Source organism: Canis lupus, chromosome 30 (genome assembly GCF_011100685.1).
Source record: "Canis lupus familiaris isolate Mischka breed German Shepherd chromosome 30, alternate assembly UU_Cfam_GSD_1.0, whole genome shotgun sequence".
Taxonomy (NCBI): Eukaryota; Metazoa; Chordata; class Mammalia; order Carnivora; family Canidae; genus Canis; species Canis lupus.
In genome coordinates, this window is record NC_049251.1 from 3,315,766 (window position 1) to 3,341,016 (window position 25,251).

General features: G+C 34.8%; 1 protein-coding gene across 8 annotated transcripts in view; it reads right to left on the reverse strand.

The window, feature by feature from the left end:
- DPH6 (diphthamine biosynthesis 6) overlaps positions 1-25,251 on the reverse strand; it is a 195,285-nt gene that overhangs the window by 87,100 nt on the left and 82,934 nt on the right. For all 8 annotated transcript variants that reach the window (XR_005381426.1, XR_005381427.1, XR_005381428.1 and 5 more), the window contains 2 exons: positions 15,893-15,966; positions 11,433-11,551 (listed from right to left, as the gene is read on the reverse strand). Coding sequence is in view for 4 of the 8 variants with exons in the window: in XM_038579974.1 (XP_038435902.1) it covers positions 11,433-11,551; positions 15,893-15,966 (193 nt within the window). In the remaining 4 variants the exon portion in view is untranslated. The remainder of the gene's footprint in view (positions 1-11,432; positions 11,552-15,892; positions 15,967-25,251) is intronic.

Consider the following 25,251-nt stretch of genomic DNA (forward strand, 5'->3'; position numbering starts at 1 on the left):
CTGTAAATTGGTGTGTAGTACTTATGAGTTAGGAGTGGTAAAAATCAAAACAGTGATTGAACAGGAGCTTGATCCTAGGAGATTGTGGACAGAAGAACTAAAACTAGTTTGTGAGAGGAAAAAGTGTGTGTGGGGCAGATTAATTTGTTAATGTGGATCTGTGCCTTGAAACAAAATTAACCTTGTTAATACATAAAGACTGGATTAAAATAGAAACGATATCTACTTGTTCAAATATACGTTGTTTAAGTGGACCTTGAACTTTTCCAGGCAAAGTACATAGAAAAAGGGGAACAAAGATGAAAGTTGTTTGAAGTCATGCTAATGCTAATGAATTAGGGACACAGACAGAATAATTGCGCAGCATCAGCTGCATTTGCTTCTCCTGACTAGAGTCTATTATTGGGTAATACATTCATTACTGTTTGGTTTATAAAGTACTACAGTTATTTACCTAAAAGATAAATAGATAACCTGTACTTTAACTTTTTTGCTACTTGATATGTTAAACAACCTTCATACTTTAAAAAAAAAAAATGCAATTATCGAAGCACAGCTGAATGGCCCCAGAGCACACAGGCTCCATTAAATTTGCTTACATCTAATTACTCCTGCCTGAGGCAGGTGAGAAATTTACTCTTATAAGATCTTTCTTTATCTGGTAGCCAAAAAATGAAATGAAAGGAAATAAGTGATTTTCAATCTAATTACTATCTAAAACTATCTAAAACTATTTGTAGCACTTGCTCTTTCAGACCCTATAAAGCTGGGTGTTGTGCAATAACCATTATAATTATGTTTTTAACTGCTTAAATACAAACATTTCCTCCTAGAAAAATTAGTGTAAATCATCATCAATGTCAACTATGAATTCAGTTCCTGTATCTTTCAAATTAAACATTTTAGGGTCATTTAAAAACATTGTTATTTAGAAACTGTGATACTGATTCAGTTCCCTAAAACATAACTTCATGTGATTTTAAATATCTTTTAAAAACCAAATAAAAATGTGAGATTAACAAGTACAGCATAAGAAGCCAAAAAGCTCCAAGATTCAATCAACCATAGTTCAGACACTGACTTTTCTGGACCTGTCAAAAACAGACAAATACATCTCCTCGCCATGATCAAGAGGCTTGAATTGTCTCGTCTGTATTCCATCTCTTGCATGGGAAACTTCCAGTGATTTTTTAGAGGTGGAGACAGAAAGAGAGGTGTACTGGACTGAATGTTGCAGTACACTTAATACAGCACCCACGCTTCTTTTTTGCCACACAGGAAAATGAAACAGCAAATGAAATGTATGAGAAAAGCTCACCTATTAAGTTTATTTGTTCATGTATGTCATTGCATATCAAAAGTCATTCATGATTACCCCCAGACACATCTAGCAGTAATAATGTGTGTAACACGTTAAGCTGATCAAAAAACCTTTTTAGATAGAGAGTCCCATTTTAGTAGGACAGATGCTAAAACATTTGTTTTACTGACAAGAAAATGGGAGCTGTGAAAATGAAGGTCCTGGATCTAAGTAGATTCTCTACACTGCAAGGCTAAGACATGATAAAATCAGGCACCAAAATGACATTTTGATTCTGAGTCCAGTATCCTTTCTTAAAGATCAAGTTAAACCATAATAAAATAAAAAGGTACTCCTTAAACTATAGCGCATAGGCAGCAATGTGCCACGGGCTATAACGGTTCATATTAACATGGCACATCTTTTTAGAACAATTTTATTACAAGAATTAGAGAAATAATACCTGAAACAATGGAATATAATGAGGATGAGCATTTTGATATTAGGCATACACTGAAAAGTCTAAGAGGTAGCACAACAGATTATTATTATAGGCAGAGAGTAGTCCTCAACCTTGGCTGCCCCTTAGACTCAATCACTTGGCAAACTTTTAAAAATACTAATACCTATGCCTCACCTCAGAACCACCAAATTAGACCATCTAATAAAGCTTTATTTACATATTCAGGTGGGGAAAAAAAAAACATATTCGGGTGGGGGGCCAGATTTAGCCTGCAAGTAGTAGTTGGAGGATCCTTGCAGTAGACTAGTATTATTTACTATTGGAATTCCCTGAGGAGCACTAAAAATTTACATGTGTATCAGTTCCATCCTCAGATATTCTAATAATTGGTCTGGGTTGCAGCTTGGGCACAGGATTTCTAAAAGGTCAATAGTTGATTCTGATGTGAAGCAAAAGTTAAAAACCGTTGTTCTAGAAACTTGACTTAGGTCCTTCACATATGCATCTATGGAAGCGGGGAGAAAAAGGAGGTAGAGATGTTCTTTATTTGGCTGTGGCATTCCCAAATGTACTGTCTCAGGCTGTCCTGTACAATATATAAATTAACTGCAAGAGTACCAGATCATGTAGTTCTGAAAATGTTCATATTCATCTCTATTATCAGCTTATAAACTAGTGCATATGAGATCCAACACATCAAATATATTTCTGAAAAAATATGGCAGGTCAGTTTGAATAAAAGACCAATCCTCTGTATCCCTGGAATCTAAACATCTCTAACAGGAAAATATTTCTGGCCTTTCTATGGGCCTAAGCCCTTAAATTACTTAAATTGATTAGGAAAAACTGAAAAGATGTTACTGCAGTTTTTATATCATTATTTAAAGAATAGGTTAAAGAATTCTATTGAAAAGATTAATGTAATCCCTCCCAGAAAAGAAAATATTAGAATTCTATATACAAAAACTAGAAAATAAAGAAAAAAGCAGTGAGTCATGAAAAATTGATGAAAAAACAGATAAAATTTAAAAACTTAGAAATAACTTATTATGTCATAAACTAGATTATAAAACATCCCCTTAAAATTTCCAAGAATTGAAATACTCCTGAGTGTGTTATATGAACAAAATGTGATTGAGCTAGATATTAATTACATAAATACAAAACTTTCATATTTGGAAATTAAGCAGTGCATGAAATTAAGCAATGCATTTCTAAATAACCTCTGGGTTAGAAAATAAATTTCAATACAGAGTAGAAAATACTTTGAACTAATTGGTAATGAAAATACAACTATAGCTGCAATTAAAGGAAAAATTATAGCTCAAACATAGCTACTAGAAAACAAGGGTGAAATTTAGTGTATATATAAGCATCAAGTAATTAGAAAGCATTTCATAACATATACAAATATTGAATCATGTTATACACTTGAAGCTAATATACTGTTGTTAATGTCAATTATATCTCAATTAAAAAAAAGAAGTTAGAAATGATGAACAGCAAATTAAACCCAAAAAGAGTATAAGGGGAGGAATAATAAAGATAGAAGAAATTATTAAAATAGGAAACCCATATGTAATATAGAAAAACAACAAAATCAAAAGGCTAATAACATTGATAAATCCCTAGAAGACGGATACAAGCAAGGAAAAGAAGTTAGCAACTGGAATGAAAAAGATGACATCACTTCTGATACTCTAGATGACAGGATGATGAGAAGACATTAGGAATTACTTTATACCTAGAATTTTCACAACTTAGAACAAATAGAAGAACTCTGGGAAAAACAAAATTTATCAAATTGAAATAAGAAATAGAAAATCCAAGCAATCTAACAAAGAAATTGAGTTTCTCCTTGATAACTTTCCTCAAAAGATAGCTCAATGTCCAGATGGCTTAAGCAATAAGTATTTCAAAACACTGAAGATAACATTAATACCAATCTTATGGAAAAACTTTCAGATAACAGAAAAAGAAGAAACAACCACAAAGGTTTATGAGGCAAGGGTAACCTTATTACCCACGCCTGTCATTACTAGGAAAAAAATTATAGATCAATCCCTCTTAGGAGCATATATGCAAAATTCCTTAAGAAAGTAATAGCAAACTGAATAAAATAATATATACATAAAAGACAATTAATTCATCACAAAATATTATATGGCAATAAAAAGAAATACTGATTCATGATATAATATAAATGAACCTTGAAAACATTATTCCAAGTGAAAGAATCAAGTCAGAAAAGACCGTATGTTGTAGGAGCCCATTCGTATGAAATAGGCAAATGTGTGAATATATAGAATAGGCAAATCTATAGATGCAAAGATATGAAGTAGCTTTGTAGGGCCTAGGACTAGATGTGAGGGGAAGGTTAGGGAAAAATGGAGAATGATTGCTAATGCATACAAGTTTCTCTTGGGCAGTACAAAAATGTTGTAAAATCTGATTACAGAGATAATTTCACAACCATGTGACTATACTAGAAAATACTGAATTGTACACTTTAAATGTGTGGATTATATATGCTAATTATATCTCCAAAAACTGTTCAAAATAGTATACAGTATATAATAGCTTTATGCTCAGACCAAATAGATACAGAACTCAAAAAAGTGGTAGGGAAAATTCAGAAAAACATATATAAAAAATTCTTTTTAGCTATTCTCAACAATTATAAAAAAAAACAATTATATTGGTGGTAGTAGTTGCAGCATTGTTATTATGAGGTTGTTTCATATTTAAATTTTTAATATCTATATTTATTAATATGCTGAATGCTAACATGAGTTTCCTGGAGCAGAACGGATGATTACTAGTACTTACATACAGTAAGTAGATAATACCACTCTGGCTCTTCTCTGCCCCAGCTCTTATCTCAGGAACAAGATGATGAGAATTATTTTCAAGTAATTGCTTCTACAGAAGGTAAAGAATCCCAAAAAAATAAATCTGCATGTTTACTTTGGAAAAAAGAGACAGTTGTTCCCTCTCTCCTGAGCTTCCTTGAAAATGTAAAGGAAAAGACTTGTGTCCTCACACTTTACAATGTTAAAAAAAAAAAAAATCTTTCTAGGGGGAATAAACTAGTGTCTTCAGTTTTATAACCCAGAGGTCTCCAAGATCCTGGCCTCATTCCTTCATCCTTGAAATGCAAACATATACCTCCCGAGAATAAATCCCTCTGGAATTCTCACTGTTCAGTCATACATTAAATTTTAATGCTTATCTTTTAGCCTACATCCCAAGTTTCTGTAAAATTTGCTTAGAAAACCCTGTGCAGACATATTTAAAGAACAGAAGTAATGAAAAAGCATAGCAAATAAGGGAGAGATCCAGGACCATGAGAACAGCTTTCCAGGTCCTTCCCTGTTACAGTGGCTATACTCTGGTCCAGATTAGCATGTGAGGTCAATTAGAATCATATTAACATTCTCCATTTCTTGCCCAACAAAAACTACTCTCTCATGCACATTCATATTCACAGTGACTGCAGTGGTGACCAGAGATGACTGTTCAATAAATTATGGATTCCACATCTGGTTTGAGAATATAACTATAGTCCAAACATCACAGTACAGGCTTTAACAGTCATTGGATTTCAGATGTTATCATGCAAGATGTTCTCTTCAGGACAATATAGTGTTGTTCCTTTATCTGTCCAATCCCAACCAATCTACCATGCGAAAGACAAATCCCCTTTATATCTGCGGTACCTGGGCCATTACAAAACCAGCATAAAGGCCACACTGTCCAGTAATTCCCACCATAATCTAGACTAACCATAATATTTCTATAGTTAGCATCCTTAGCTTGGCATCTCATACTCCCAGTTACTGCTTTTAAAAACATCAACTTCCATAATAATTAGAATATTAATCAGTCTTTCCTGGGTAAAGATACAAGCCCTTTTCCTGTACTGTTGACTGATAATGATGTTCCATTAAAGTAAAATACTTTATTAGTCCAGTCATTTAAAGCTTAGTTGTCCCTCCAGGGCCATTTCTAGATGTAGCTAGTCTCCTGCAAGAGAGCTCCCTCTAGTGTCTCTATTTGGATTAGTAAGTCCTCTTCATCATGAGCTTTCAGGAACATTATTTTGGTCTGATGTGGTACCTCAAGATCAGTACCCCAAATCCCTACAGAATATGGGGCACAGAGGAGGCAAGAGCAACCAACCTACAAGATGGGTTATCACCATAGTAGATTAGTAATATTTGTGCAATTTATGAAAATGGTTTGCACACAAAAATAACGAAGTCCAATGAGGTTGTCAAGTGGTATACTATACCAAATATAGCTCTGCCTGGGTGTCCTATGTTTTCCATAAATGTATTTTGCATAACTCCACAAAGGAGTTATTAGTAATACTGATTCATTATATCTCCTCCAAATTGATCTTCCTCAAGGGTAGTGTTTCCTTAAATAAATTCTATTTTCATTGACATATTCTGTATTCGAAGGACTAGACCAAGCTATGGCAGGCAGTAGAAATCTGCTTTCCATTATACCTAGGTAAATGTCTTAGCAACATACTGTTTTGATTTATACCCACAAAGAGAGCAAAAGCTCTACTGTTCAGAATCTTACACCTATATGATTCATTAGTAATTATCGAGTCAGCAGAAACATGATCAGAATGGTTAACTATTGCCTTTAAATGAATAACTGAGTGGTAACTGTAATAAACTACCCTACATTGAATCATCAAGTGGCACTCTGTCATTTAGTTGCTCCAAATTATCAGGTGGAATCTTCCAGTAAAGCTCCTACAACATCAGCAACTTCCCTTCTATGCAAAAACAGGTCCCAAGTTTCTCTTAACATCGGCTAAGTAGTCAGCATCAGATTGGAGAGGGATACCTAAAATTTTCTAGCAAGGAAGTCTGGCACAGAGGTCACATGATTGCACCCCTCCATGGAATTGTAAGCCATTTATAGGTGCCTTACTACCTCTTCATAAGGCACCTTAATATCTCCTATGAAGAGATTGTTTTTTTTGCCTCAGTAAATACAAGGCCAGTATAAGCAGCAGCCTTGTTAAAACGTCTCCTTGGACTCAGTCTCAGGCTGATATTATAGAGTCTGAGAGATAAAGAATCATAGGACACATGGCCCTATGTTTACAGACAGCCCTTAATTTGCCTACACAGATGATGCTATGGCATAACCCTAAGAGTTTTTTAAGAATATATGCACTGTCAAACTTAGTGGTATTAATACTCTGTTTAGTGCACTTATAATACTTTCCTTTGGTACATACAACTTTAAAGTCAGCCCTGGGACCACCAGATCTAAGTAGATTCTCTACACTGCAAGGCTAAGACATGATAAAATCAGACAAAAGAAACTTCATGAAATAGGAAAAGCATACAGTTGTGTATTTGCACTGTGCCCCATGACCTCATTCTTACCTCCTAATCCCAGAAATCTTCCCAGTAGAGTCTTGACACTACTTCCTTTTATAGTCAATATTAGTACAAAATCATTTAATTGGTTAAGCTAACCCTTAAATCTTTTTTATTTTTTTAACCAGCCATTTTAATTAACTAATACATCAACTGCCCATTCCAATTTTCAGTGACATCAACTGCTCTGAAAGTGTTAATAAATACAGGATGTCCATGAAATATTTTTGTCCATTTCTTTGTATTTGTAGCAGTAAAATATATTTCTCTAATTTAATTCCTCTGTTGTCAAAGAGAGTACTTTGCCTGATTTCAGTATAATTACACATACTGAGACTCGTCCTATGATCCACAACAGGGTCTATCTTGTTGAATGGTCCATGTTTACTTGGAATGAATATGTATCTTGCTGTTAATGGATGGAGTGTTTTATAAGTGCCAAGTAGGTCAAATTGGTCGGTACTGTTATTCAAACTTCCTATATCCCTAATGATTTTCTGTCTACTTGGTTTAACTATTACTGAAAAGAGATGTTGAAAGCCCCATGTACAACTGTTGATTTCTCCATTTCTTCTTTATCAGTTTCATGTTGTACATCTTAACACTCTGTTATTAGTATATAAATCTTTAAATTGTTATGCTCTCATGAGCATAAAGTGACCTCTTTATCATGATGAAATGCCCCTTTTTATCCCTAATAATATTCATGTTCTAGGACTACTTTATCTATCTGATGTTAATATAAACAGTTCAGCTTTCTTTTAATTCATGTTACCATATCTCCATCCTTTTAGGTATAACCTATGTTTCTATAATTAAAGTACATTTCTTATAGGTAACATATAGTTGCTGGGCCTTAGTTTTTAGTTTTTTATTCAAATCTGAAAATCCCTCACTTTTGTTTGGAGGTGTTGAGATCATTTACATTTAGTGTAATTATTAGAATGATTAGGTCTAAATCTACCATCTTACTTTTCCTTTCTATTTGTCTCATTTGTTCTATGTTCTTTTTTTTTTTACCCTTCATTGTCTTCTTTTGAATAATCTTACAGTATTCAATTCATGCTCCACTACTGGCCTGTTACCTACATGGTTTTATTTTTTAACAGTTACTTTAGGGTTGACATTTTGTATATTTAAGTTACCACAGTCTATTTCAAATAGTATTACAGGACATCATGTTAATTCAAGAATCTTACATACTATACTTTCCCCCTTCTGTTACAGTGCCATTCATGTGGAATTTAAGAGACAAAACAAATGAACAAAGGAAAAAAAAAAGAAATTAAAAGAAAAAACTCCTAACTAGAGAGGACAAATTGATGGTTATCAGAGGGGAGATGGGTGGGGGTAGAGGGTGGGATAAATAGATGAAGAGGATTAAGAGTACACTTTATTTTGATAAGCACTAAATACGCAGAGACTAGTTGTTGGAACTGTACACCTGAAACTAATAAAACACTATATGTTAACTTAAACATATATTTTTTTTAAATAGAAAAAATAGTTTAGGATTTTGTTATGGCACAAGTTATTTGTTAGATCAGGTTCATGGCCTTTAGTCTAAGACTCATGACTACTAAGGCGTTAGCTGTTTGAGGACTCTACTTGAGGTAAATCTCCATTTACTGACATGGAAAAAATCCCTAAGACATACTGTTGAGTAACAAAGTCAGGTTGTCAACCAATACACAGAATAACTACTCACATAATGTTTAAAAACCCATAAAGCAATTATAGTATTTCTACTCACACACAATACAGATACCAAAAAAGAAAGTGATCTAGAAAATTATCAATTATTACTCTGGTACATATCTCTGGGAAAGGGAGTGACTGGAGGGAGAGGAGAGCACAAGAAACACATGGAAACTTTATAAAAATTTAACATTATGTGGGGCTCCCTGGGTGGCTCAGTGATTTAGTGCCTGCCTTCAGCCCAGGGCGTGATCCTGGAGTCCTGGGATCGAGTCCCACATCGGGCTCCCTGCATGGAGCCTGCTTTTCCCTCTGCCTCTTTCTCTCTCTGTCTTTCATGAATAAATAAATTTTTTAAAAAATTAACATTATGTGGCAAGAATATATTTATGTAATACTCATAAAATTAAAAATAAATATTTCTAAAAGGCAGGATTGTTCTTGGGGATCCCTGGGTGACTCAGCGGTTTAGCACCTGCCTTTGGCCCAGGGTGTGATCCTGGAGTCCTGGGATCAAGTCCCACATTGGGCTCCCTGCGTGGAGCCTGCTTCTCCCTCTGCCTGTGTCTTTGCCTCTCTCTCGCTCTTTGTGTGTCTCGTGAATGAATAAAATCTTAAAAAAAAAAAGGCAGGATTGTTCTTAAAGAAAATGTGTACATCATTCTTCAAAATAAGTCTAAAAACCAGGAAGTTCTTAAAACACTAAGTTGTTAATGTGCAGATTTCACGAGTTCACTGATGCCCACAAGAGACCAGGTTACATGACACAATTGTGATACACATTTTTATTTGTTCATGTAGAATTGGCCCTTTTCTAAGACTACTCTATAATCTAATGGGCCACAAAACTTTGCTGAACTCCTCTCCCTATGGAAAGATACTGCTGTCCCACTTTTGGATTAAAACCCATTCTGAAAATTTTAAATAGGTGGGGAAGAGAGCTTGGAAACCTATTTCACATCATTTACATGTTTTTGTGTCCTTAGAAATAATGTTCCACTCCATAAACTATTCTTTAACACTGTTCTCAAGAATAAGTTTTATCTTTGCACACCTTTACATAATCAACAGAAACTATGTCTTATAAATATTAAAATCACATCTATACTTTTCTTTGAAATGCACTAGACAAATTAGCTCAGTTTTATACTTTATCCAAAAGTATAATACAGGTAAACAACATCTCTAATCCCTCCACAGAGTCACATACACTTCCACAGAGACAAATGAAAAGACATACAGAATCAGTTACACTGTAATACAGGTGTTGGCAAGGTTATATCTCATGGCTCTGTCTTTCTAATGAGGTAGGTTCTCTTTGGATTCTAATCCATTCCGTTCTCCAGCAGTAAAAGTGACAGAATGTGTACTGTCCAGTGAGGTGTCACATAAAATCATTATAGAACTGGGCAATCTCAGAAAATTCAAAAGAGAGAGCAACAGATAAAACAAGAGAGCATACTCTGTGTAGATTTATATAGAAACTCATAGGACAAATATATCTATAGTGAGAACTTCAATCATAAGCGTTGCTGAGCAACCTTTTCTCAAAAATGAGAATACCGCACCTTGATCTTTCTCTTGTTAACAGCTGAGGAGATCAAGTTCTTTATAGAACACTTTCCAATAAAGACAACATCTCATCTTCAACAAGGAGAGAGCAGCTTGGTATTTACCAGGGAGAAATATTATGGGATCTTTCTTTTAATATTGCTTAAAATGTAAATTTGTCTTTAAAATCTTCCACAGCTTGAGACCTTGTTATTTCAGAGATCAGCAATGTAAACTTGCAAATGAAGTACATGATTTAGGCTTTGAGAAACCTGAGGCTCCAGGGCATTTACTGTAATAGGCTCGTGAAATAAATGCATTGAGCTTAAACCCTATGTTTTCTTGAAAGTGAATATAATTATAAAAATTCAAAATAACAAATTAAATGTGTTCGTATGTAATATCCATATTGGAATCACATTACCACCTGCCTGTTATGTCTATGCTAACTGATCAAATGGCATTCTCTCAAATATAATTTTCTTACCATCCTCAGCAAAAACCTACCACTTTATTTCTGACACCCCAAAGTCTACAATTCTATTTTAGCATATTCAAAATATGTTTGAAAAATATATGAAAAACATCATGTTATGCCAAATACAGATTTTAAGAAGCTTCAAAAAAAAAAAAAAGAAAAAGAGAAAGAAAGAAAGAAAGAAAGAAAGAAAGAAAGAAAGAAAGAAAGAAAGAAAGAAATCAACCTATTTTTCCTATTTCCTATGAACCTAGGTTCCAAATTCATAAAAAGAACTTAAATCGAAGGACCATAATATAATAACAATTTTAGAGGTAGTTACACATTTAAAAAAGAAAATGATGAGGCGCACTTGTAATCCCTTTGGTAAATGGTCAAAAATCCATCTTCCACTTCCCCCTACTCAAATTGTTCAGTAATGACTCCACATTTTTACATTCTAAATTATTCCTCCTTTTCTGTTGTAACTGTTTATTAGTGAACACAGATTATCTGTGTGGTAACAGCTCCCTTGAAAGTCTGGCTACGTACCCAAAGCTGCTACTTTGATGATGATTGCTTGAATGTTAGATGATATCATCTCTCGGAGCAAATCTTCCTGGTTTCTTTGCCAAAGGTAAGCTAAAGGCTGGAGATTAAGCCTTTTACACCTATAAAATAAAAAGAAAAAAGAATCAGATGATATCTTGATATTCTATACTTGGATCCACAGCAATTACTTTGATTTTAAACATAATGCTTCTCTCAAGGATTTTAGCATTTAAAATGCTTTAAAAAACATGTTTTGCATAATGAAGTTTATATATACAACATAAACATATTTAATTTCCAGAGGCTATGCATAAACAGATAAAAATGAAATCTCCAGGCAGATTACAAATATTAATTTTAGTAAGACTCTAAGTTTAGAAATCTATGCTAAAAAGCTTCCAAATGTCGATGGATGATTATTCTTGTTCTTAGAACTTCCTTGGGTATTAAAATTGTGAAGCATATGCAAAACAGGCAAATCAATTTATCCTAATAAAATGATAATATAGTGATTAAATTTATACCACCTATGGTTACATGAACTACTGTTCTCTATTAACTTTCACCTGTTTAAAAAGAATTTGACTATAAGTGAAAAATTATAAGAAAAACAAAAAGTATAATATATTGAGCATCAAATATGCTTTAGGCATTGTATTACATATTTTACATTACGGTGCAGTAGCAAGAATATAGGTTTTGTAATCAAGATTTGGATTTGAAGCCCCCTCTGGCTTTCACTAGCTGCATGACTTTGACAGGTCAACTAAACTCTAAGTCTTTAGTTTCCTAGTTCATAAATAGGAACAAAAATATTTCCTTTCAAAGTTCTTGAGAAGATTAAGACTTTAGAAAGTGAAGTCATTCTTTACTCCTTTTTGTTCCCCTCACATTTCTCACCCAGTCTATCATAACACAGAACACAATCATTCCTCACTCATACCACTGCTAACACCCATGTCTGTGCCACCATTATCTTTCTTTCATGTTGGTATCCCCCTTAACTTCTTTCCTGCTTCTATCCTTGCCCCCCCCCCTTTTAAAGATTTTATTTATTTATTCATGAAAGACACAGAGAGAGAAAGGCAAAGACATAGGCAGAGGGAGAAGCAGGCTCCAGGCAGGGAGCCTGATGTGGGAATCGATACCCCGAACTGGGATCATGCCAAAGGCAGACACTCAACTGCTGAGCCACCAGGCATCCCAGATTTTTTTTAATTGAAAAAATATGATTTCCTCCTATCTTTATTATAAAATTCTTGGCTGTTGCTTAGCCATAATCTTTTGACTATTTCTAGACTTAAGTCAAGCTTTTTTGCTTATTTAAATTCTTTAAGAATTCAAAATATCATGGTTCAAATATACTTCCTCTGTAACTCACTACTGCATTTGAGCTTGTGACATTTATTAAATACTTTATATCTTGAGTATACACTGATGCAATACAAACTACAAATAGAAAACAGACTAATTCAAAACTGAGTTTTCAAACCAAAGGACTCCCAATAACACTGCTTCAAAATTTTCAAGAGTAAAATCATTGGAGATATGCTTTATGCTATAAAATCTGAGCATTTTAACTATGTATTGAAGTGTACCTGAGACTGTTTTAAGAAAAATCTTGCCTCTATCTATGGGTATGCTCTGGGCCTTCTCCCATATAGATATAAGCCAGCCTCCTAATCAGGAGCACAATACATTTGGCTTTTAATTTTCATAAATAAATGTCAGCTCCACCTACAGTTTGGCTACCCATTAAACCATGTGGGCTTGAACTTATTAAAAAACAGATTTGTAAACTAAATAATTCTCAGAGAATATGACCTAAAACTTGATGAAAATAGTATTTCTAACATATGGTTTAAGGGATATGCAATCCATCTCCATCTGTAGATCAGTCGTTCTCAAATGTAGGCAAGCAGAATGTAAAGAAATCTTTTCCAAACTACACATATGACCTCTCCTACTTCTACCTCCACTCTCCCTTCTCCAGAGATACTGATACCCTCCCAAATATGAGAGCATCATATTCCCCATCATTTAATTATGCTTTGTCCTTTATTTCATTTATTTAAAAAAATTTGGATTTAAAAAAGTTTTGGGGATCCCTGGGTGGCCCAGTGGTTTGGGGCCTGCCTTTGGCCCAGGGCATGATCCTGGAGTCCAGGATCGAGTCCCGTGCCGGGCTCCTTGCATGGAGTCTGCTTCTCCAACTCTGCCTGTGTCTCTGCCTCTCTCTCTCTCACTTTGTGTGTCTCTCATGAATAAATGAATATAATCTTTAAAAAAATTTTTTACATTTATTTATTTACTCTATGTTCATTGTGGGGCTCGAACTTATGACTCTGAGATTGAGTCACATGCCCTTCCTACTGAGCCAGACAGGCGCCCCTAAAAATTCTGTGTTTTTGAGTGCCTTAAATTCATTGTAGAATTAGAGACAAAATAAAGGCAATAAAAAATAAAAGAAGTTTTCAAGTCAATTAATATGTAAGTTTTTGATTTGATAGTCCATATGTTTTTTATCAAGAATATAAAACTATTACAGAAATACAACCCTTATCTGATTTCCATTTATCCTTCTGAATAGCAAAATTACTTATTTCAAAGTCAAGTTGCGCTTGTAGAGTCCAAATTTTCTTTTTTGCTAATATAATTATGTATAAAGTCTCTATACAATATAGTTATTTATCCAAATAAACTAAAAATGAAAAGTAAATTCAGGTGATGTTTTGCCAAGTCAACAATAAATAATCAATATTATCATTAGACTTTATGGTTTTTTTTTTTGTTTTTTTTTTTTTAGACTTTATGGTTTTTGAATAGATCAATGGAATTGATTATTTTTGGTAGTTGGAGATACAATGTTTTACCAGTGCTACATCCTTTGGAGGGTGAGAAAGATGAAGAGGGCAATGATATACAAAGTCCTTGAAAGTTGAATGGCTTTGTTATATAAATATTTTAATCACATGAATATTTTTGGCCAAGATCTGAATTCTAAGGGCCAAAGGAAAGATTCCTTAATAAGCTTTTTTCCTTTAAAATATCACATTTTTTAAATCTTATTTATTTTTTTAACATATTTTTTAAAATTGGAGTTCAATTTGCCAACGTACAGCATAACACCCAGTGCTCATCCCATCAAGTGCCCCTCCCCTCAGGGACCGTCACTCAGTCACCTCCACCCCCCGCCCACCTCCCTTTCCACCACCCCTTGTTCGTTTCCCAGAGTTAGGAGTCTCTCGTGTTCTGTCCCCCTTTCTAATATTTCCCACTCATTTTTTCTCCTTTCCCCTTTATTCCCTTTCACTATATTTTATATTCCCCAAATGAATGAGACATATAATGTTTGTCCTTCTCCGACTGACTTATTTCACTCAGCATAATACCCTCAAATTCCATCCATGTCGAAGCAAATGGTGGGTATTTGTCGTTTCTAATGGCTGAGTAATATTCCATTGTATACAGATACCACATCTTCTTTATCCATTCATCTTTGGAGGACACCGAGGCTCCTTCCACAGTTTGGCTATAGTGGACATTGCTGCTATAAACATTGGGGTGCAGGTATTCTGGTGTTTCACTGCATCTGTATCTTTGGGGTAAATCCCCAGCAGTGCAATTGCTGGGTCGTAGGGCAGATCTATTTTTAACTCTTTGAGGAACCTCCACACATTTTTCCAGAGTGGCTGCACTAGTTCACATTCCCACCAAAACTGCAGGAGGGTTCCCCCTTCTCCACATTCTCTCCAACATTTCTTGTTTCCTGCCTTGTTACTTTTCCCCATTCTCACTGGTGTGAGGTGGTATCTCATTGTGGTTTTGATTTGTATTTCCCTGATGGCAAATGATGCAGAACATTTTCTCATGTGCTTGTTGGCCATGTCTATGTCTTCCTCTGATTTCACTGCATTTCTGAAGTGTCTGGGTGATGCAGTAGGTTAAGTGCCTGACTCTTAATTTCAGCTCAGGTCTGATCTCAGGGTCGTGAGATCCTCCCCACGCTCAGTGAGGAGTCTGCTTAGGTTTCTCTCTCTCTCTCTGTCCCTCCTTTCCCCACCTACCCCCTTAAATAAATAAGTATATCTTAAAAAAAAATCACTGCACGCCTTTTATTAGCTCTTGATTTTCATTACAAACGATGATGAGTTAAAAGGGGTTGAAAAGGTATACTGATTCAAATAAGGAAACTGAACAAAAACAATACTTTTGACTTTAAAAATCTTTGTCTTAATTTTTTTATTATAAATAATTTATTTTTCCTTATGGCAAGTAAGTTAGAGTTTTCTCCATATGTGATATCAGGATAGAAAAAAGTAATAAAAGTACAACTTTTGTAACTTATGTAATATAAGTAGGTAGTTCCATGAGGTATGTAGAATACAATTGTATTTTTTATTTATTCACATTCTTAAACATGTAATTTAAAAATATAGGGCAAATTAATATTCTCTTACACATTTTCTACTCGAACACGCTGATAGTCAGAGAGTATAGCACCTACTGATATCCCTTCTACTTCTTCTTTTTCCTGAAAAATAAAAGAAAAAATATAACTTTAAAAATAAACCTGTGGCTACACATCATGCTCTGAAAATTACTAAAGAACTTTCCATCTTGAAAAATTTATGAAAATGAAGTCCACATTCAGAGAAAATAAATAGATTTAAATCATACTCTCAGCTATGGGGAAAATAATTATTTTGCTTAAAATCCCAATAACTAGAAACTATTTTCCATGGAGAAGGCAAAGACTTAGATGGTACTTTCAAAATGTTTTCTCACTTAACATATTTTTAAAGACTCAATGATGTTCAGTTGAAATTTTTGAGAAATTTCTATTTAAGGACAATGTTTTCTCAGACTCAGTAACTTTACAAAAAATAAGCAATGGCATAAGTAGAAAAAGGGACACAATGATTTTTATCTGTATCTCAGAAAACGTAAGATTAACCTGGGAGCATCCAGGAAGCAGAGATGGTAGAGGCAAGACTGGAATAACAGTATAGCCCAGTGGATAAACATTCCACGATAAGAAGGAAGCAATGAATTATTACCAAAAGAGTTACAACTGAGATTAACCAGCAATGCATCCAGCAGGATCTCATAGCAAAGACGACTAGTCTGTGTTCTTTATTTATTTTTTTTTAATTTTTTTTTAAAATTTTTATTTATTTATGATAGTCACAGAGAGAGAGAGAGAGAGAGGCAGAGACATAGGCAGAGGGAGAAGCAGGCTCCATGCACCGGGAGCCCGATGTGGGATTCGATCCCGGGTCTCCAGGATCGCGCCCTGGGCCAAAGGCAGGCGCCAAACCGCTGCGCCACCCAGGGATCCCTAGTCTGTGTTCTTTAATGAGGATATGTAAATTCAAATATGATCAAGTTTGCAAATGATACAAAGCTAGGATAGATTTTAAACATAAAGAAAAGAAGATCAATCTAGTACATGGATGGATATGGAGAACTTGGGGATTTGGAAGGACAGGTCTAAGATGAAATTTAATGTAAAAAAGTGTAAGAACAATAGACAATACAGGTATACACTAGGGAACTGTTATCTAGAAAACAGATACAAAGAAAGTGACCGGGGGGTAATTACTTATAACAAACCAAATAGAAATTCTCTGAATAGGCATAAAAGAAAAATCCATCTTTATATGGAGTATAGAAGAAACTACTTAAGAGAGATGATTTCATTATTAATACTCTTTCCACACTTGGAAATCTACAAAGAAAAGAAAAAAAGAAAAGAAAAGAAAAAAAAAAGAAAAAGAAAAGCAACAGTGTCTCACATAAAAACATATGTAATATTTCAAGACATACTGAAATACTCGAGTGTGTCCTAATAGGATGCCATAATAAATAAACAAAATGCACAAGAGGAATCTCTCATGTCTTTGGAGATAAAGCCAATTTAAAGTTTCCTCTCCAAAATGATAAAGAAATATATGCTCAAACAGCCCCAAAATAAAAGGATTCTATTAGATAAGGATAACAGGAAAAAAGCTATTTCCTTTACTTCCCTAGTTTAGCAATTCTGTGAGAGCATTTGCTTATAACCTTTCTCTTCACTTCCTAGTCATTTTTTTTTTTCATAAAAGTCATGGTATTCATTAGAAAAGGTCAAGGCATAGTGTTCCTGAATAAATGCAAATATGGCACAGATCAGAGTAGTGAACAGTGTCACCAAAAGATAAAAATCAGTTCCATTCCTACACTATACAGTTGTTTGTAAGTTCTGCCATAAGGAAATGTCAAGTTCTGAATATTAGATATGCATGTATTTCTCTGAGCTGGGACATCCACCTTCTTCTGCCCTCAGCCATTGGTATTCCTGGTTCTTGGGCCTTGGAAATTGCTCTGAAATTTGTATCATTGGCTTCCCTGGTTCTTAGGCTTTTGGGTTTGGACTGGAACCATACCATCAGCTTTCTGGGGCCCCCAGCTTGCAAATGGCAGATCACAGGACTTCTCAGCCTCCATCATCAGATGATAATCTCTCATAATAAATGTCTTTCTGTGTATCTTTATATATCCTTAGTTCGCTGTTTCTCTAGAGAACCATGACTAATATATAACCTTTAACATTCAACTCTACAGTCCAGTTACAATAAACTTTTCCAACATAGTAAGTCCTGAATAAGACTTCTGTTGACTCCTTAACCGTTTAGAACATACTACTAACTGAAGAAAGGCAAATTAGACCTTTAAAAGATAAAGATCTAACAGAGTCAATCTACTCCATAAAAAAACATAAAGCTATAAGCTCAGGCCCTAACCCATAACCTACATCTCTTGGGGGGAAAAGTTACTAAATTAACAACAGCAACAAAATAACAGCAGTGGAAGTATCAACTAAGAAACAAAGAAAAAGTGACCACTAGAATCAAAGATAAACTGAGGCTGCATGAAGACAGAGTCAAATAAATCACCTTGTGCCATAATGGAAATAAAAAATGAATGTGTTGGAGAAAATAGTTAACACAGAATCTGGGATCCAGGAATCTGGCCACATTCAAACCACCTTCCTATGATACAATTCTACGACCACTGTGCAACGTTTAGACTCTAATTTAGGCTGCCTCTTGCTTTCAGATCAAGAAAGATTATGCTAACCCATCAGAACAAGCATTCTCATCCTTTTAACACAAATGCTCTACATTATAATGAATTGACATTCTGGCTTACACAGTCTTAAACCAATTTGATTTATATTAATCTGTACTAGAGAGACTAATAACTTCTTGGTACATTGTCAAAATCAGGTCTCTAGACTAGAGAACTATACCACAGTTGTTCACCAAAAGTAGTATCACCAAGCTTAACCAGTCATGTAATCCTCTCCAAGAATAAGGCTAATTGTCATTGTTTTTTATTCATTTAAGTAACAAAATAAGGGACTTGATATATAAGGGATGGTCAGCAGTATGGAGTAGTAGCTGCAGTTGAAAGCATGCATCAAGAAGTAAAAGGAAAAAAGGTCTAGAAAACGCAGTTTGGATCAGATTGTTCAGAAATGTGGCCTGCAATGAGAAGGCAATGAAGAGTCCTTCTCTGTACAAATTTTTAAAAATAATTCTATTAAGGCACAATTTACATACAATAAACTGTATCCATTTAAAGTCCACAATTCATTGAGTTTTAACAAATGTACATTCCAGTGAAACTACCACCCCAATCAAGACACAAATCCGGGGATCCCTGGGTGGCTCAGAGGTTTAGCACCTGCCTTTGGCCCGGGGCGCGATCCTGGAGTCCCGGGATCGAGGCCCACGTCGGGCTCCCAGCATGGAGCCTGTTTCTCCCTCTGCCTGTGTCTCTGCCTCTCTCTCTCTCTCTCTATCATAAATAAAAAAAAAAAAAAAAAAAAAAAATCTTAAAAAAAAAGACACAAATCATTTTTATTATACCCAAATGATATCTTGTGCCTCTGCAGCCCAACCCTCCTCCCTTCACTCCTGGCTTCAGGACTAACCTGCTTTATGTCATTATGCATTAGGTTGCATTTTCTCAAATGTTATATATACATACTATGATACAATTTATATCCTTTAGTTTCTACCCTCTTTCACACAGTATGATTTTGAGATTAATCCACGTTGTGTGTATCCATAGCTCATTCCTTTGTATTCCATTTTAATCCATTGTATGGATATACAACATCTGTTTATCCATTCTCTTGTTGATGAATATTTGGGTTGCTTCTAGTTTGGGGGTTCTTGTGAATAAAGCTACCATGAATTTTTCTATAGGTCTTTGTGAGAACATATATATGTTCGTTTCCCTTGGATTGTGTAAAGGATTTTAAGAAGTAAGATATGATCTTTACAAGTAGAAAGACAAGACTGGTAACAGTGTTAAGGGTAAACTAGAGAGTAGATAAAGAGAAAAAGCTTAATCTGAAGAACTGAAGGATTCTGAACTGAAGGATGGAGATAAGAAGCTAAATTCCACAAACAATTTAAAGACAAAATTAATAAAACTTGGGAACCATCAGCACAAAGATAAGCAACATACATAAATGGTGGGACCAATGATTCTTGTTTAAGTGACTATCAGCTAAGAACTACATGTCTTAAAACAAAATACTGAGTTTACTTAGCTTTGTGTATGTTTCTTCAGTTTGCTAGGTATTCAAAGTAGAAAAGACTATTAGGCATATTGAATTCTCTGGTGCTCAAGAGAGTACAGAGAAAGATGTGGGTATTATAAGCTAATATAAGAGAACTTAAAGCTGCAGGAGGAAACAAATCTAAGAAGCAGGACATAGAGCAAAAAGGGAGCTAAGTGTAAGGCCGTGAGGATACTGCAAAATGTAAGGACAGGAAGAATAAAGGGTCTTCAGTGAAGACACTGGAAAAGATAATAAGAGACACAGTGAGGATAGAGTAATGGTGTATGCACAAATACAAACTAACTCTATCTAGGAAAAGGAAAGATAAAATAACAATATCACCAAGTGCCTTGTATATACTAAAATCTGTGCAATGAAATCTGTATATCTTACCTTGGTTATTCCTGATAGCAATCAAAAATACTATTAAACTTATTTCATATATGAAAAAATAAGATTACTCCATTCCAATTGATATAGCTGATTAATAGAATAAGAAGCCTTTACATTGGTGCCTGTCTGCCAACCACTGTGCTCTTACTTATATACATACACAGTGTTACATGCTGTAGAAAGTTCAATAGAACCACTGTATTTTATAATTAAGAAGTTAGTTATGATCACTGTGGGGAAAACTGTAGTCCTGTTTGATAAAAGAATGAAATAGTTGACATACCATTGCCAAATTCTTCAAAAAATGAATTTCAGATCCTCAGTAAAATAAATGATCAATCATGAGTATCTATTGCTAAATTCAACACAATTCATAGAATTTTGAGATCAAACACAGATTAAATTACATTCCTGTCATCAAGATAACCAAAGGCACAGAAAATGACAATAAAAAATAATGTCAATAATAGGTAAATTAGAGACAAAGACTGGACCCTAAATAGCCAGGCAGATTGCTGAGTCACAGGATTTCTCAGACATAAGTGGACACTACTCAGCTTAGAATATTATCACTATCAATGATAGATTTGTTACTTCAACTCAGAAAATAGTGAAGTCAGCAATGACATCACTGAGTATTAGAAACAGCAGCACATAATACCATTAAGAATTTATATTAGTTACTGCTTTCAACAATGCTCCAAGGTAGACTATCATCATCTTTGTTTTGTAAATAAAAAATGCTAAAAGATGTTACCAAAGTCAGCTATAACCAGATTAGCTAAGTGCACATCACAGAGCCATCTGTTACCTATATCACCCTTTTCCCCAATCACTGTCAATATGAGACATGAGCAAGACTGCTGAGAAGTGAGTCTAGGCAATATGGCCAGTAGTAACAAAAGATAGGACATTTGCAAAAGCTAACACATATTCACAAACTGGTACAAACACAGTGTCATTTCTACCAGCACATACATAAGAAAGAACACAGGTGTGGTTAGCAGACAGGCCTCAACAACAACAACAACAACAACAAAATTAGCAATGTAGAAGACATATCAAAGATAGAAATTTCTATCATTCTGAGTAGTCAGCAAATTGTTAAATATCATTTTTTAAGTAGAGAATCCTCCCCACCAATTTTCACTGTCAACCTGATCATCTACCACATTCCTATACTCATTTAGATCTTCTGTGTACATTCTGTTCTGTTCCACTGATTTGACTATTTCTGGGTCAGCCCCACATTGTTTTAATTATAGCATCTTCAGAATATGTCTGAATACCTGTTAGTGCACATCTAATCCTTATCTTTTTAAATTGGGAGATATTAGTGAACTTCTTAGGTTTTTCTACAATTATATATTACAAATCTGCACTGCATTCTTTTTTTTAAAATTTTTTAAGATTATTTATTTATTCATAGAGATGCAGAGAGAGAGAGAAAGAGAGAGAGAGAGAGAGGCAGAGACACAGGCAGAGGGAGAAGCAGGCTCCATGCAGGGAGCCCGACATGGGACTCGATCCAGAGTCTCCAGGATCACGCCCTGGGCCACAGGCGGCGCTAAACCGCTGCGCCACAGGGGCTGCCCTCTGCACTGCATTCTTAAGGCAGAGGATTGTGGTTTGACCTTCAGCATTTCTTTCCTTTTGAAATAAACTATGTTGTACTTTTAATTAAGCATAGCCCTCCTATACATAGGTGATTTTTTTCCCCCTGCTCTGGGGAAACCATTTTAAATATTTAGAAAAGAAGGAAATAAAAGACTAAAAGATCTAAGGATCAACAACTCTATCAACCTATCAGCATCTGTACCTATTGATTCTGCCTCCTATAAAAATGGTCTCCAAAGCCCTAAGTGCTTCCAAGCATCCCTCTGCATGAGATCCCAATTCATCCAGATAGCTCAAGGACTAAACTTTTATTCCCTACCACCCCCCGCACAATCAATTTTTACTCCTGGTTCATGTTCATCATTATATAATATGCGGTGATAGCTGCCAAAAACTCAGGTCTTCTTCCAGGTATCATTATTTCTTGCTATTAAAGTAAAACTCTCAAAAGACCTTATATATTTTTCTCCATTTCCTCACTGTCTATTCTCTTTTAAACCCACTCCAGGCAACCTTGAGTTCCCATCAGTCTCTTAAAACCTCTCTTATCATGTCAGTCAGTGACCACTAGGTTTGCCAAATTCAGTAGTCAATTCTCTGCCATTGCCTTATTTGAATTCTTCCTACTTTAATGGCTATTTCTTATTCTCCCTTACTGGCTCCTTGTCCTCTTCATTATCTCTAAAAATTAAAGTGCCCAGAGTTCAGTCCTTGGCTCTCTTCTCTTCTCTAGCTATATGCATTCCCCAGTGATTTCATCTGGTTGGATGGTTCTAAATACAATCTGTAAGTTAATAACTCCTGCCTCTCCTCTGAGATCCAGAATCCAAATGTCTACTCCAAAGTCTATTTGGGTGTCTACTAAGAATCTCAAACTTGAACAGATTCAAAACAAAACTCTTGATTCAGGCACATACACGCATCACACCCAAAGGTCATTCCATATGGCTCCTCATCTTAGGAAATGACATTGCCCAAATATTATTGCTCAGGCCAAGAATCTTAGTCATTCACGATTTCTCCTTCCCTTATGACCTATATCCAATCAAGCAATAGTTCCATTAGCTCCATCTTCCAAAAATATCCCAAATCTAACCAGTTTTCATCTCCTCTACCATTACCACTAGTCCTAACCACCATCACTTTCAATTGGACTACTGCAATAGTTTTCTAACTGGTTTCCCTAAGTCCACACTTCACTATAATCTATCTCCACAGAGTAACCAGTGATCTTTCAAAATATAAATCACAGCATGTAGCTCCTTGATTGAAAATTCTCTAATAGCTTCCCATTCTACTTAAGAGTAATATACGAGGGCCTTGTGAGCAATATACAAAGTTCTAAATGACCTGGACCCTTCCAACTTCTCTGACATCATCACCTACGACTATCCTCTCAACTCATTCCAGTGATCCACACTAGACTTGCTGTTGCTCATTTAAGCTTGTTTACATCTCAGAATCTCCTTCCGTATGCCTATGACACATTTCCTATAGATATTTACATGACTTGTTCCCTCACATTTTTAGGGTCTTGCTCAAATATCTCAGAGAGGCCTCTGACTTCTTTCTAAAATATTCCTACTACCCCCTCACTACCCTCTCCTACTCCTGTCACTATTTCCTTGCCCTAGCTTTATTTTCTTCATAGCATTACCTGAAATTATATCATATATTTACTTATTTAATTTTTAAATGTATGTCTTCACCTATGTGGGCAGGTATTTAGTCCTGTGTTTCCCTACATCCTCAGCTCTAGAAAAGTACCTGGGACAACACTAAATATTCAATTAATATTCATAATTGAATGAGATTGATTAAATAAAATTATGGTACTTCTATACTTTAACAATTATCCAAAAACAAAACTAAGGCAATTATTTTGTAACATACGTGACAAAGGGTTATTAATATCTGTCTTTCAAATTAATAAAGAATAGGTTAACACCCAACAATAAATATTAGAAAAGATATTAGGTATTTTTAAGAGAATAAATACAAATGACTAATTTCAACTTTCAAAAGAATGAAGAAAATACAAGCTAGAATTACTTTCTGTTAAAGAAATATATACATGTGGGATTAATTGATTAGAATTTGATTAACACTCAAAGATGATTAGGATATGTAGAGTTGCATAAGCTAATGCACTGCAGATGAAGTTGTTACTCATGCATCTTTTCTGAAAACCAATTTTGCAATATGTATTGAGAAGTCTTATTATGTTTATTCTCTTACACCTAGCAATTTCACACTTTACTTCCAGAAATTTAGTCTATAAAAATAACTGTAACTGTGCACAAAGTTTATATATAAAGGTTTTCATCTTATTACATTCTTCATGTTTTTGGAACAAAAATTTGAAAATCCTAAAATCTCAAATAATAGGATAGTTGAATAAACCATGGTATATTTAGAAGAGAGAAAACAAAGCAGTCATTAAAAATATTTTCAAAAGATATGTAATATAAGGAACTATTTATGTCATAAGATTCAGTGAAAAAAATTTCCACAGGTTGTGTATTAAAATACATGGGATTTTGGAAATATCCATAGGCAAGAAATGAGGACCAGAAAGAGACCATTTAGATTTATAACTTTATATTTATAACTTTATTCTTTCTCAAATATTTTTATACCATATGTATTACTTTTTCAATCAGGGAAAATATTATTAAAAACACACCTATGCATATGCGTATTCATCTTTTATCCCATGTGTAAATAAACTGGCAGGCAAAATTACTCATGTATTTATTAAACAGCAATAAGTAAAACCCTACTGTGTGACCAATCCTATATGAGGAAGGGGAAAACACATTTGAAAACAGTACAGTTGGGGATCCCTGGGTGGCGCAGCGGTTTGGCGCCCGCCTTTGGCCCAGGGCGCGATCCTGGAGACCCGGGATTGAATTCCACGTCAGGCTCCCGGTGCATGGAACCTGCTTCTCCCTCTGCCTATGTCTCTGCCTCTCTCTCTCTCTCACTGTGTGCCTATCATAAATAAATAAATAAAGAAATAAATAAAGAAAGAAAGAAAGAAAGAAAGAAAGAAAGAAAGAAAGAAAGAAAGAAAGAAAGAAAGAAAAGAAAAGAAAAGAAAACAGCACAGTTGGAACCTTTAGAAATTAAAATCCCATAAGGGATGCAGGAGAATGGACATTTTAAAGAAAATAAGTGACATAAGTC